A 16,313-nucleotide genomic window follows, 5' to 3' on the forward strand; every position below is an offset into this window, starting at 1 on the left:
ACTAAGATAGAAAGTCGAGTATATAAAGCACGTACGTACACGACTGTTTCATGACTGTTTTAGAATATAACAGAATCTCTTGCCCTTTGTAATGTTAAAGTTTTGTCGAACAAGGAATATTGTAAACCCATGTGATTTAGTAACACCGTGATCTTTTTTTTATTTTTATTGCCTAGATGGACGGACCAGCTCACAGCCCACCTAGTGTTAAGTGGTTACTGGAGCCCATAGACATCTACAACGTAAATGCGCCACTCATCTTGAGATATAAGTTCTAAGGTCTCAAGTATAGTTACAACGGCTGCCCCACCCTTCAAACCGAAACGCATTACTGCTTCACGTCAGATATAGGCAAGGCGGTGGTACCTACCCGTGCGGACACACACGAGATCCTACCACCAGTAAAAATGATGAGTAAAAATGATCTTGACTATTTTTGCAATGAAGCAGTCATGCTTTCTGATTTAAAGAATATTATATCCGTTATACACAATTAAGATTTAGATCTCTATATTATGGGCTCCAATAAACTTTTCCAGATTATAATGAACCAAGCCTTTTTAGTGCGGAAATCTTTGATTATTTAGATCAGGCTGGCGACACGCCCGGTGACCCGTTGGCCGACTCTTGTACCAAAATCTGGACAATTACGAGTAAACTTCGAGTGTGAGTGCAAGAATCGAATATCGAACGGTATCTTCGGATCCAACAAAAACTGTTCATGTACTGACCTCGAGAACGAAATTATCTAACTGTTACTCAATTTTCGGACCCAGAACACGTATGTTCCTTAACAAAAGCGTCCATTATATCGTTTAGAATTCAAATTTACATTACAAACAAGATCGGAGATTTTCCATGTTAAATTGAATGTACGTACGTTGAAGTCGTTCTTTTGTTGAAGCTCACGTCAAATCGGTTTGTGAATATAGCAATGGACATAACAACGGATTGTACAACGTTGTAACAGAAGTTTCGCACTGTTGGACTATACACAAAGGAATTATCCTTGTCACAGCGCATAACACAATACAATGCAATCTCTTTATCGAAACGCATTTGACGAGAAAAATAAATAAGCGTTTTTCTGAACAACGCCAACTTTAAACAAAATAAACTTATATTTACAAATTTTGATTTCTCAAAATACCTACGATTAGGCAAGAGATAATTATATTCACCAAGCCTCTCCCTTAAAGATCGGAGAGTAAAACATGCAAACTTTCCGGATCAGAATTTGATGAGGAAAGAGCAGAGTACCAGAAGACTATAGTGTAAGATATCATACAATAGCATACAATATAACATCAGCACTACAACATTCAAACTATGTATTGTAGTAGGATGCGACAATGGCCGCAAGCCTAGTTGCGATAAATCTTATTCTACCAATTTTTCAATGTTCAGGAAAAAGAGACAGACAGAAGTGTACTTTTCCCTATTTATTATAGTGTATAACTTATTATTCTTATATTATATTATCTTATTTTATATCTCTCTATCTTATATTATATTAATTATATAATCTATACGAAAAAGCTCATCTTCATATAATTGACGATGAGACGATATGTACTTGAGCAAGTTTTAATGATCCAATATTGTGGGTACCATAACAATTACTTGGCAGTTTAATGCAGCCAACGAGGGTAGGAAGTGAAGCGTGGATGTCGATAACTGTCTGATAATTGCGAACAATGACCGAGACCTTGTCTTCGCAATCGCTTGGCGCCTTCACTACTTATAGCCTTCCGAGAATCTTAATAAGAGTTTGCAAATGCTTTTATTGACTTTAGAAGAAAAAAATCGCCTCACGAAAACGAATGAATTTTTTAAACATATTTAATGAAGTCAGATTCAGTTACTTCTTACTTAATTAGGTAAAGCCATTGTTATATAAATAAAACTCAAGTGTATTTTTATTTTTGGTATATTATAATAATTAAACCTAAACGCTATGAGCTTCTATATATATTTCATTCTAAGCAGGCATTGAGTTCATTACAATTCAATATCTTAAAATAAATATAACCGAGTTAAACAAACAGGAAGTTACATAAAGACATTATAGGCAATGTTTATTTATTACATGTGTACAAAACAGTGTCACCGTCAGTGATAGTACCATATTACAACACTATGTAATTTAGCTCCGAAATTTGAGCGTAACATGACGTCACTGACGTTCGGCGAAAGCTCTAATTCAATATCTATAGCCAGCGTCGGAAGAATATTTCTTTAACTGATTGCATCATTTTTACGCTGTTTTGCAATTTCACTAATAATCGTCCCGTTGGGATTCCGACTACTATAGCCTAATCTAGGTTTGATTTCCAGTTAGAATATCTTTGCTAACGATATTTGGGGTCCGTATGTATTTTGGTCTTGTCACGACGCACATAAAAACCATAGACTAGAGTAATTGAACGTCAAAAGGTTACTATCACGTCATCAATATCCTACGCCACCATATAAATTGTTTAGCAAAAATTGTTTTATTTAAGTTCATCTTTCTATGTAATTACTCGGGTTTTGCAATGTCGTAGCGATTTCGTTAAATAATTAGACACACATTAGACACACAATAATTTAGTTGTTTCGAATCACGAGACAAAGCGAAGACCGCAATGAACTGGCGGATCTTCAACAGTCAACTAGAGCATGAACGTGGTTTCTCGTCAAGAAACATTTCTCAACAGCAGTAATTGTAGGATGTGAGTTCTTTAAAACAATCATTATGATATATTTTGTTAAAAAAAAAAATATTTATAAAATATAATATGCCCCATCGAAAACTTAAATAATTGTAAAGTCGAGCTTAAAAGAAAATCTGTGTGTAGTTTACATTTAAATCCAATATTTTTTAAGACCCACATGTACGAAGAAAGCCGCTTATCTCTACTGTGACCTATTTCTTGTGCATTGTATTTCGTGTACATTGAAAGACTGTCAAAGGAAGGAGTTCATAAATCAAACATATTCTATATATATAAAAATGAATTGCTGTTCGTTAGTCTCGCTAAAACTCGACAACGGCTGGACCGATTTGGCTAATTTTGGTCTTGAATTATTTGTGGAAGTCCAGAGAAGGTTTAAAAGGTAGATAAATATGAAAATGCTTGGAATTAAATAAAAATAACAATTTTGTTTTCCCTTTGACGTGTCCCCCGTCGGACGGATTCCTTTAGTTTGTTTTAGGTTTATTTTATACAAAAGTTTAGGTCTTTTATTTATCGATTGAGGCACTACGAAGTCTACCGGGTCAGCTAGTATGTCACTAAAATTAACTACGTTTTATGTCGTATTGTGCAATTTCCTTTAGCCACAAAAAGCCACGCGTTCTGGTTTCAAGGGTACGGCAATAGAAGTCAACTTTGACATTATGTCACACGGTCGGTGACGATGATCACGTGTGTGTGTGGTCCCCGGTAACTTAATCCTTTGACTGCCATGTAGGTCACCGGTGCCCTACGCGGCGCACTGAAGTAATTATGTCGATTTCTGTTACTAAGCGTCTCGATTACCTAACTTTGCCTTCTTTTGTTTTCAATGTATGATTTAGTCTTTTGTCTCTTAGAAATAGATTAATTCTCAGTATCTTTGGATTCGTCTTTCCCAGAGTCTACTGGATATTGCGTTGTACAGAAAGGTTGTACCAAAAAACAAGGATGTTCTTGCCATTTTGACCGCAGATCCCTAATAAATACGAAAATTTACTCTTCAGACTTTCACTAACGTCTTGATGCCATATGAATTCAATAATCTCAAAACTAAAAATTCTGAACTTTTCTAATACTGGAAAATCTTAATATTTATATATTTTTTCTGTGCCTGTGTTTGTCACTGAACTCCTCCTAAACGGCTGGACCGATTTTAATGAAATTTTCTGCGTACCTTTAGGTGGATTCGAGAATGGTTTAGATTTACAAATCAGCCCGCCAGATGGCGCTGCAGTCGGTACCTAGGCTATTTACCTTTAGCTAGAAATAATTTATATGACAAAACAACGTTTGCCGGGCCAGCTAGTATTAATATAATTCTAGAAAATAAAGAAATTGGAAAGTTTTACATTTTTTATGCTACGATTTATCATTTAATGCCTAATCTAGACTTTTAATGTCTTACATTTGAATAAAACTAAAATAAAAAAAACTCGATCCACTTTCCCTAGTAAATTATAATTAAAATAGCTTCTAAATTAGTGTTCCGTTACAAATAAAGAATTTTATGATTATGGGAAAATGGAAAATCCTGGTTGTGGGAATATCAAACGAGAAAAGCAAAAATGTATAGAAGCGGAACGAAATGTTGATAGCAAGAGTAATCATTAAAATATTTTCTCAGGAACAAAATACCACTATATAAATATTTCTTGTAAATTTTTAATTCTTGTACCTTCGAGAATCAGTACAATCGTAATAAAAAATAAATCTGTTTTTTTTTTGAACTTTAAACTCTTTAGTGGCTGAAAAAATTTGAATGCAATTTTCAGTTATGTATTATTGTATAGCGGTAGTTATCATACAACAGAATATAATTAACAATTGCCTGTATCGAGCAACATTTTCGAGATAAGCTTGCATATACATATACGGGCTCCGAACAACAACGTTCGGACCTCCTGGCTGAGCCACACCACTACACCTTTTTATTTATTGCATAGAATGGTGGACGAACTCACAGCCCACCTGGTGTCAAGTGATTACCAGAACCCATAGACATCTACAATGTAAATGCCGCCACCCACTTAGAGATATGAGTTCTAGGGTCTTAGTATAGTTACAACGGCTGCCCCACCCTTCAAACCGAAACGCATTACTGCTTCACCGCAAAAATAGGCAGAGTGGTGGCACCTACCCGTGCGAACTCACAAAAAGTCCTACCACTAGTAAAAAGACACCTGTCCTGGTGAAACTGGAAAAGGCCCACGGGCCACCAGTAATCTTTCAATCATAAAAAACTACATTGGAACCGTCGGTCTTCCGAACAGTCATCCGCTAAGTGGAAATCTTCGCTGTCGTTACCTCCAAAAGTGTTAATGCTATTAACAGAAATGAGTTTCGCCTAACAATAAGTCTTAATTTGTTAAAAAAAGTCAGACAAAACCTTTTTTGAACGCAATTCAAACTTAGCACCAGGTGGGCTGTGAGCTCGTCCACCTATCTAAGCAATAAAAAAAATCGCCCCTAGCTATTCTCTAACAAGTCAAATCTACGTATTAAGTATTGGCCGCGAAGCATTCGTGAGATCTGGTCTGACAGTTAGCTGTATGCCAAGCTTCGATGACGAGCCAGACGAAATGTGGGCTCTTCTGATGGAATAATTACCTAAAGAAAACCTCCTTACCTCCATAATATTGATGGAGGGAAAGAATCACCGATATTATATCAGAATACGACCACGAACAGAAACGAATACAATTTGATTGTATGAAAATAAAATAATGAAAATGTTAGCTAAAAGCGATGGCCGAATCCCCATTTCGCTTTGTAATTTTTATAACTAAACCACAAAAATACAGTTTATGGAAATGTAAAATACAGAAAACATATTCCCGTTTTCAAGAACGTTCATAAATCAAAAGAATGATTATGATAATTAAATAAACACAGGAAGCTAAACAGGATGTTTTGTGTTTGAGAGAGACTAATAGTCGTCGTTAATGATGCCGTAAGTTTTAAAAATACAGCTTCGTTTTTTTTATTTATAGATTGATGGTGTCGTGGTGTCTAAAGTATCACCACTTAATTTCTTCCCGTGGGTTTTAGTAACAGCGATTAAGCGAATCACCGGATCAATCATGCCTATTTCTACCGCGGAGCATTCGTGTGTTCCGGCTTGAAGAACGCGATTGCAGTTGTACAATACTTTTGAGAAATCGACCTCACGTCTCGGCCGAGTGCCGGTATTTACATTATGCGTATGGATTCCAGTAACCGCTCAAAATCAAGTGGACCGTGAACTCGTTAATCCATCTAAGCAATAAAAGTATTGAACTGTACCATATCAAAGTATGTACGTTTTTAAGATGTAGGCATCGAAACCTATTCACTTGTTTTTTTATAAGTAGTTTAATGACACTTTTCTATAGCGTGGCCATTGTTAAAGGTTTTAAGTAAAGTCAATGCTCCAATAGCGAGTTAGTGCAACAATGCTCGATATATTCACGACAAAAACGTTCGACAACGCAGTCGTTTATGTGTTCGGCTCGTGTCATTCACCTGTCTAAGGAAATCTTCAATTGTATGCGCAAATCGATGCCATTAAAACAACATCTGTCCAATGATAAGATCTGAATTTAAATGAGCTACATACTTGGCAATTACACTATGTAAGCATTTCTAACGATTGCATTATATAAGCATAAATTATTTGCCTAAAAAAATAACATGTTTTATAACTTCGTCGAGATGCCCTTACACAAAATATCCCTTCTAATAAATACTCCAGTGGTCCACACTATTTTCCTAAAACTTCTTTGTGAAATGTTGAGTATTTCTCAGGAAAGAAAACTTGATATTCCGTATGACATTATTTATGTTAATTGATACTCACCGCTTCGGCACACTAATCCGACGTTGCCGGAACAGGTGATCCATTGTTCCTTTCAGCTTTGTCTTCCTCGGACTCTCCCACGCAAAGGTAAAAAAACTTTCACTCAATCCCAAGTGCTCTGGCGCATCCACCAAATATTATATAACGCGATTGTAATGTTTTTTTTTTTTTTAATACTATGTCCACTTCACTTCACGTTTGTTTCTTTACACGGTTCAGTGAATTCGGGTCTTCTATCGCAACACAACTGGTAACCTGTTTGAAGGGAAATTTTGCGTTTTGTTTCAAAATGAAGTAGCGATTTTTCAGGAAATGGAAGTGTTCAACTAATTGTTGTAATAAATTAATATTATGTAGAAAGGTTGAAATAATACGCTGACGAAGCACAATACGTAGGTATAACGTAATCATGAAGCGATGAGCAAGAGATTAATGTTTTGGGACTGCGGAGAAAGTGAACGCGTTACAATGCTCTGACAGACGCCGTTCTTCCCGCTACATTAGCATTAGAGCCGAGTTTAATATCAATGTCATGTACAAATGCTACGTTTTTGTTTTTATTCGCATAATCATTCACATTCACACAGCCTCTTCGTTATGTGATATTTAGCTTTCTCTATACATTAGAAAACAATGAGGCCTCCGTATCGATATTTTTTTTTACAATAATTCAAAGACTGTGCGTTCGGGGCTTTTAGGGTTCTTATAAATTTATTTATTCATTCTGTGTAGCACGTTCGATGGTGGTCGAATGATTAACGTGTGTTATGAAATCCCAACTAAATTTATGAGAGCCTATTATACAGATTAATGATGTGCTTGCTAAAATGCAACGTTATAATATTCAACTACTTTATATATGCACAACGAGTTTTATTTTAATTAATTTCATTCACTTTATACTGTTTTGCACTGATTACAATTTAGGAAAGTGAAATATTATGTACGTTTTATATATAAAACATATTCTGTTTTAAATTAAAATAGAAAAGTAAGGTAAATGACACATTACGTCAAACAAATTTATACCAAAATATGGTATTTATTAAAACTTTCCCAATGTCGAACTACGAGTAATTGACGTACATACCGAACACAATTTGCAGTCACATCGACAGCAAAAAACGAATTATTTTTGCTGATATAGTTTATGTTATGAATTAAAACACACGCAAGAGATTCACGGACGATATCAAAGCACGCGTGACTTTCTAGCCGAGTGTTGGCGGGAGATAGCTGTGAGGAGCGTGCGATCTCGCGGCCTTGTGGCTGAGCACTGTCTGTAACTACCACTTACCACTTACCAGCGAAGCACACCCCGCTTTTCTGAGCATCACTTTATTCTCGAATTCAAATCCCTTCAAAAACTCAATTTGAATTTTACGACAAGTTCTATTTTTAAAACGGATTTAGTTATGAGCTATGTTGTATTATGTATGTTTGTAGGTAAATGATTCTTTGAAAGTCATTCTCAACGGCTTCGACGTTCGGTTAAATTGAAAATTCGAACATGCATCAAGGACCGTTGACAATACAATAATTTTATAACTTCGCTCTCATATCAGGACCAATGTCGACAGTATTAAAAAAATAAATTAATTAATTTAACAAATAATTAATTCAGTTGTTCAGTTTGTTATTTTAGCGTTTTTTTTTCTATTTTCATTTTATCTTTCAATTTTGAATCGCAATGCGTACTTGGCTTCGTTAATATTGTGCAGATACAGGTTTATATTAACCACTTATGGGATCTAAATCTTTTTTTTATATGTTTGGATGTCTTGGAAGGTAGACGAGCAAACGGTCCCGCCAATACTGGGGCTCACACTGTCAACATGCAACTGTGAGCCCACAGTTGCTTGTGGACAACACTAATGCTAATGGCAAGAGCACGGCAAATCTCTGTGTGCATTCTGGAAGCCAAAGACAATGTACCATGTACGTTCATCTTTAGATATGAGGCTATTGATCATCCGTGGCCCAATGGGTAAGGTGCTTAAATCATAAAATGTGTATTTTTTTTAACCCTTTGACGGCTGTGTAGGTCAAAAAAGAATTTAAATGTATATATTATTAATCGTATCTTCCATATTAAGCTATGGACATTTCTTGTTTCACATGACAACTATAATAAATCCAGTGACTAAACGAATAAATCTCTTTCAATTTTTTAATTATCTAATTTACATTCTGTAATATTTGTTATTATTAATAATATATTATATTATATTATACATGGTACTATTAAATTAATACCTAACTAAGCCTTAGTAACTTTGTATACTTAGCTTTAAATAATTTTCATTATATGTACTCCTATTCAATATATAAAACCAAATTAGATACGATCTATCGTATACGATCACTTATCGAAAAACAATTGAATCTTAATTGATCTACATATTAATACGAGAAGCAAAAACTGTGTATCCCTTTTTACGAAAATTGCGCGGTCGGAGGAGTATGAAATTTTCCACACTTATAGAGAATACAGAGAAGAAGTGCACAATGCTAATATTTTTTTTAAATAATGCATTAAAGATACATTAAATCAATAAAGAAAACATTACACACACTACATACCATGTATTGGACGCACACACGCATGCATACTATTTATTGTCAAACTTTGGTTCTTGACGTCTGTGGTCAAATTGAAAATATGTAGATTAAATATTGTTTGTCTTTATTAATATTTTTATAGAAGTATAAAATACAATCATAATAGTGTACAAACTTACAATTCCAATTATAGTCGAATTTCGACTACTGCGGGACCTCTAGTTCAAATAAATGCTTACAGCACAAAGCTATCCAGTTTCTCTTAAAACGTAACAAATACTAAGACAATAGTATCTGGCTTTTAGGTCATGTTTATGATCAATGTCAAATGCGTTGGATTTAATCCGTTTGGACTATGATTGCGTGTCTACCGGCTTCGTTATACTCACGCTATACTCCATTAAGCAACAGATAAAAACAAATGAACTTCTTCAAAGCCGATCTGTAAGTCAGACGGTTATTGTTCATGTAAGCCGTTGTCCGTACCAGTTTCTTATATTGAGTACAGTGTTCATGTCTTTGTTCTCTAGTTTTTTCGGTCTAACTACACGTGAAAATTGTAAACATGCACTACTATAGTAGATAATCTGGGATAAAACTCACAAATGGTCATCTGGTCCCAAACTAAGTTATAGCACGGAATACATACCTACCTTATGTAAGTTTCAATCATAGAGTTACTATTATTAACTCCATGGTTTCAATATATAGATATAAATCATTGAGACACAGAGCAAACAAACCTGTGCTTCACACGAATGTTTATGGTGGCAACCGAACCCACTAATCGGGGGCGTTAATTACTCTACCAAGTCAGTTGAATAATGTGGTATTGAGTCAATGGTATTCACTAAATACATTGAAACAGAGACATAATTACAGTAGGTAAAGCCTATTATTGATCGAAGGGTACCTAAAGCTCTTTTTCAAGTATTTTAATTTGTCATTACTTCCCGCTGGTTAGTCGTTCGTTAATTTCGATTCAATCATATACTAGATTATTCACATACATATTTATCTAGAAGTCGTCGTGGTCTAAAGGACAAGACGTCCGTTTCATTCGTATCTAGAGATGCGTCGGTGTTCGAATCCCGCAGGCGTGTACCAATTTTTCTAACGAAATACGTACTTGACAAATGTTCACGATTGACTTCCGCGGTGAAGGAATAACACTGTGTAATAAAAATTCGTCCACAAAGGTAGGTACCACCACCCCGCCTATTTCTGCCGTGAAGCAGAAATGCGTTTCGGATTGAAGGGTGAGGCAGCCGTTGTAACTGTACTGAGAACTTATATCTTAAGGTGGGTGGCGCATTTACGTTGTAGATGTCTATGGGCTCCAGTAACCACTTAACACCAGGTGGGCTGTGAGCTCGTCCACCCATCTAAGCAATACAAAAAAATCTACCATTGGCATATCACGTTCTTAAAAACTATCGTAAGAGTTAGATCGAAACAGAGTAGTTATATCAATGCTGCTTGAAGTGAAATGATAGAAACAAAATCAACCTCGCTTTCACTTAGTTTGGTCGAGTTGAAGATTCTAAAATAAGAGTAAGTATAGCTTAATGGAGATGAACAATATATTTGTTTAAGATTTAGTAAGATTCACGGTTTAAAATTCAAATATACAATCCATATGAACAGGCCTTTAAAAAATAATAAAAAAAAACGCACTCACTGTCCACCTTATCATAAGTGAAATAACCATAGACAGCACAAAGTGATTGCCAAAACTCACCTTATGGCTTAAATGAATTGTATAATCGCTAACAGACAGGCCCACCGTGAAAATTGAATGCAAAACTGCTTTGAGGAAGAAATTGGTCAAATTGCAGTACCTACTCGTACGGAACTAACAAGCGCCGTATAAAAGGTCCATTGGACCCCAGTTCCTGTAAAATCTGAATACTCAGGAAGGTTACTCGATACTTCTTTTCCGGTCATCGCTCTCGTCGAACCCTTCGCTTGCAACGAAGGGCTCGGTGAGTAAATTAACCCACAGACACAGTCCACTGAGTTTCTCGCCGGATCTTCTCAGTGGGTCGCGTTTCCGATCCGGTGGTAGATTCTGCGAAGCACTGCTCTTGCTAGGGTCAGAGTTAGCAACGACAACAGGTTTGAGCCCCATGAGCTCACCTACTAGTTAAGGTTGTGCTGAAATGGTCTCTCAAGACCATCAGCTTAGGTAAGAATAAAATATACTTCTTTTATACACTAATTAAAATGGCGTGTCATAAATAAATAAACCATAATTTCGTTCCTATTGATATTGCAACTGCTTTAAAAATGATTTATTGTATTCTGGTACATAGACAGACTTGTTCACAGTTCACCTGATCACAGGTTTACAAACACATACCACACGATGAGCCTTCGTCTACCTGTGGCTCTACCATGAAATCTTATAGCAGGTCAACTTTTACCAGAATTTGACATGTCCTGCTATTGCGTACCTTGAACGCGGTAAAAAACCAGCCAGCGAGCGACCATGTAACATTTCAGCACGCTGACGGGCTGATTTTTGACATTTAAACAGCTTTTATTCACTGAAATATGAAACCCTTTTATTTAAACTGTCTTGCTGTCAAAGCTTGCAGTTCACAAAAACCAACTTTTATTGAACTTAGTGCGAGTTTTTTAACAACCTCGATAGCGTAAAAGTTAACTCAAATTTGTAACGAGTTAGAGCGTTTGCCGTTATGGGCGTTTTTCCAACTGCATACAGATTTGAGTTAACTTTTGCCGCTAGGGGCGTCGTTATTTGAAGAAAGTTGTTAAAGAGTCATTATAGATAATGAGGATTACTGCCAAGCCATTCGACATACCCGATATAGTATAGAGATATAGAGACTATGTTTGAGGAATAAGATAATTTACGTATTTTGCGCTCCCGAAAAACTAAGTTCAACTCAGAGCTGGGAGGTACGTGGCAAAACTCTTTTCGAATCCACTGAGTGAAGGCAGTGGCTCTAGTGACGATTGTTTGGTGGTGATAAGTATCTATGTCAGAAAAGAGATTATGGGATAATCTAAAGCAATTATTCAGAGTAAATATTGATTTCAGATTTATTATCTTTTAGTAGGGCGTTTTTTAAGAGTATGTAGTGCAATCCTACCTATTTCTCCCTCAAAGCAGTTATGCGTGCAGTTAAGCGTAATACGGTAGACAGCGGCTTGGCTCTGCCCCTGGCATTGCTGACATCCATGAGCAACGGTAACCAGTCACCATCAGGTGGGCCGTATGCTCGTCTGCCTACAAGGGCAATAATAAAAAAAAAGCGTTCAGTTTTAAGGATGGGGCTGTGGGTAGCGATTGTAAAATTCAATTGAGAAATCGATTTATGGTCTCAAGGAGAGTGATTGTATTCACGTTGTGATGTGATGTACGCGGTAACTCCACTTAAAAGGTGGACTGCGAGTTCGTTTTTAGATATATGTAGTAATCTAATAAGACCACGTGGGCCACGTTATCTGGATAAGCCTTTTAAGAATAAAAAGTACATGTTTTTTATTGTTTGGCTGGGTAGACGAGCTCACAGCCCTTCTGGTGTTAAGCGGTCACCGAGTCCTATAGATATCAACAACGCAAACGTCGCCACCCACCTTGAGACACGAGTTTAAAGTCCCAGTTGTACAGTACAACGGCTGTCCAAGCTTACAAAACAAAACGCATTACTGCTTCAAGACAAAAATAGGGAGATTGGTGGCACCTACACATGTACATATCGTCGGCTTATTGCAAGAAGTCATTAAGTGACATATTCAATATTTTGGGAAAACGGCATTTTAGTTGGAATTAGTTAGTGGTTATGTTGATTAGCCCATATTATCCTTCATACATAACTACAGTGAGAAAAACTGAATGTTTTGGATTGCTTAATATGTATATTAATTAAAACAAGTGAGAGTCGGTAGTCATATAACATTATATATTATTTATAAACTAAAACTAAAAGTTAATGACTTCTTGCTACTGTAAGTTGGTTTTATATGTGAATTAATTATTTCTTAAATTAAAATAAAACAACAAAATACTTATCAAACCTTATTGCAATAAACAAAAACGAATAATAACATAATAATCAAAAACATTTTTTTCATAACAGTTGACGTAAGAACTTGCAATAGCTAATATTGCCAAGTACTCACGACAACTTCGCAGTCTCAAAAGCTGTACATAATTTTATTTTTATTTTATTGCTCAGATGGGTGTACGAGTTCACAGCCCACCTGGTATTAAGTGGTTACTGGAGCCCATTGACATCTACAATGTAAATGCGCCACCCACCTTGAGATATAAGTTCTAAGGTATCAGTATGGTCACAACGTTGCCCCACCTATACAGAGGAGGGCCATTCGGATTGTTGATAATCCCATTCTCACGGACCGCTTGGAACCTCTGGGTCTGCGGAGGGACTTCGGTTCCCTCTGTATTTTGTACCGTATGTTCCATGGGGAGTGCTCTGAGGAATTGTTCGAGATGATACCGGCATCTCGTTTTACCATCGCACCGCCCGCCACCGGAGTAGAGTTTATCCATACTACCTGGAGCCACTGCGGTCATCCACAGTGCGTTTCCAGAGATCTTTTTTGCCACGTACCATCCGGCTATGGAATGAGCTCCCTTCCACGGTGTTTCTCGAGGGCTATGACATGTCCTTCTTCAAACGAGGCTTGTGGAGAGTATTAAGCGGTAGGCAGCGGCTTGGCTCTGCCTCTGGCATTGCTGAAGTCCATGGGCGACGGTAACCACTCACCATCAGGTGGGCCGTATGCACGTCTGCCACAAGGGCAATAAAAAAAAAGCCCTTGAAGCCGAAACGCATTTCTGCTTCACGGCAGAAATAGGCGGGGTTGTGGTACCCACCCGTACGGACTCACAAGAGGTCCTACCACCAGTAATTACGCAAATTATAATTATGAGAGTTTATTACACGATGTTATTCCTTCACCGTGGAAGTAGATCCTGAATATATTGTGTTAAGTACGTATTTCATCAGAAAAATTGGTACCCGCCTGCGGGATTCGTACCCCGGTGCATCGCTAGATACGAATGCATCGGACGTCTTATAGGCCACGACGACTTAAATAATAAACTAAAAATAATTTTCTTTTCCCTGTTAGTCAATCACTCATGTATTCATTCAATCATGTGCTTTTTAATGAAAATTAGGGACTGAGCTTAAACACCATACAAAAACATAAAACAAAAAAAACAAAAATCTAGGTTAGAAAAATCTGTATCAGAGGTTTCTTCTTCAGGAAGATAATTCTTTATCAGGTATATTATTATACCAATGGTGTAGCTCTGCAGGCTAGGTCTTTAATATTGGAAACGTAGTCACACCTATATTGAACAATTTTAAGTCGGTTTTTCCAAGCTTGAAGCATTTAACCTTCAAACACTGTAGTCCTACAGTGTCAATTGACTTATTAAACATTAATTTGTTTCTCAACTTTTTTAGGTTCAAGATATCAGAGTGGCTCATTACTGTAGGTTCATACGGCGTCTTTGCTGTTTTTTTCTTTTTTAGCTTTCTGTTCGATCTAGCCAATCTTAAAACATTACAGAGGTCTATCATAGAAAAAATTGGCATAAGACGCATTTGCTTCTCGATAGAACTATGCATATTATCGACCTCCATATTATGTGTGTGGCCTAATTCTAAATACTTATGTTTAATCACCTCAAGGTGGGTAACTTGAACTAAGTATAGCATTAAGCATAACAGAAACTGATTACGTTCTTGCATCAGCCCACTGAGTTTCTCGCCGTGTCTTCTCAGCGGGTTGCGATTCCGATGCGGTAGTAGATTCATTCACGAAGCAGCTGTTCTTGAGTTGTTAGGTCTTCTTCGGAGGCGCACGGACAACTGTTAGCAAATCCCACCCCTCTTGGCTGAGCCTTTACTAGCCCACATGTCCTGGTGAATCTGGAAAGGCCTCAGGGCCACTAGTAATCCTTCAATCCTAAAAAAATATAAAAAAGCCTGTCTGGTGTTACAGTGATTACTGCAGCTCATAGAGATCCAACGTGAAAGCCACCACCCATCTTGAGACCCGAAATCTAAATCTAAATTGTTCCGTATGCTGCTTCGCTTCGACGGTGGTACCAACTCGTACGGGCTTGCCATACGCCATACCAACCATCTTATCAGTAAATACACTAAATACAAGTTGGCAATCGTAGTCCACTGGTATGATTCTCAGATAACGATGTTGCCCGTTCTCCAGTGTATCATTTAACATCTTCTACACCCGTGGAAAGAATGATGCTGTTGTAGGTCAGGTGTTTGCTTGCTAGGTTGTGCGAAGGTTGTTCGGAACTTCAATTGCTCCAACATCTTGTTTCCTCGTCCTTGTTTGAAACATTTATTTCGTTGCATTTTGTCAGAAATCATTAACTTCTATAACAGGCGTGGTAATCAACGTATCTCGCCGCAAACTGAGCAAGTGAGGCAGTACCCTTTCATCCCGCGCAAACCCACCCTCACCCGCGTTCGTCGGTTACGTCTTATGCCCCGTGCTCCCTAGACAAGCTGTTTTGTCGCATTTCACCAAACCCTATATAACTCACTAAACTACAACCAAGAAACCTCGTAGCCTGCAAGAAGTTACTATGTTCTTTTAATCGATGTTAACTTATTAAAATCATGCCATCAACAAAATGTAAAAAATAATGAAAAAGAATAAATGATTTTATGGAAATCTTAATATTATGATTTATATTATATTAAAATCGATAAAAATCATTAAGATTACTTATTGTGCGTTTGTGATGAAATGATTCATTACAGAAACTAACTAAATGTAAATAATGAATTTTATCGAAATACAATTTTAAGCTATATTATACTACACTGTTTTGATAAAATTAATTAGATGCTGAAAATGAGTTCTGTAATATAATGTATGCTGTTTTCAAATAATTATCCATTTAATAAAAATAACTAGTGCTGCTTAGTGAATCTTTGTAAATGCCTGATTTCCAAAGTTGCAATTATCAATTTTCTACCAAAGACGTAACGGCTAAAATTGGCCAGCTAGAAATTAGTGTGTTTTTGCATTTTGTAGAATATGCAAAAATGAGCCCATTATATGTAGATAAAAATGCATTTAGTGATTTTTTGCAGTTAATGAGTTCTTGCAATAAGCCGACGATATATGTTTTTCCAGTTATTTAAAATAATCCC

The 16,313-nt window shown here is 36.6% G+C and overlaps 1 protein-coding gene across 2 annotated transcripts in view; it reads right to left on the reverse strand.

Moving 5' to 3' along the window:
* LOC101745735 (heparan sulfate 2-O-sulfotransferase pipe) overlaps positions 1 to 7,847 on the reverse strand; it is an 84,291-nt gene extending 76,444 nt beyond the window's left edge. The window contains exons 1-2 of one of the 2 annotated variants that reach the window (XM_004931477.4): positions 7,646 to 7,847; positions 6,556 to 6,810 (exon numbers count right to left, since the gene is read on the reverse strand). In XM_004931477.4, the coding sequence (XP_004931534.1) occupies positions 6,556 to 6,599 (44 nt within the window). In that variant the 5' untranslated portion in view covers positions 6,600 to 6,810; positions 7,646 to 7,847. Of the gene's footprint in view, positions 1 to 6,555; positions 7,296 to 7,645 lie in introns of those variants that run through there. The other variant, XM_062671132.1, reaches the window with a different exon arrangement.
* Positions 7,848 to 16,313: the final 8,466 nt, after the last annotated feature.

Source organism: Bombyx mori, chromosome 11, assembly GCF_030269925.1.
Source record: "Bombyx mori chromosome 11, ASM3026992v2".
Classification (NCBI taxonomy): Eukaryota; Metazoa; Arthropoda; class Insecta; order Lepidoptera; family Bombycidae; genus Bombyx; species Bombyx mori.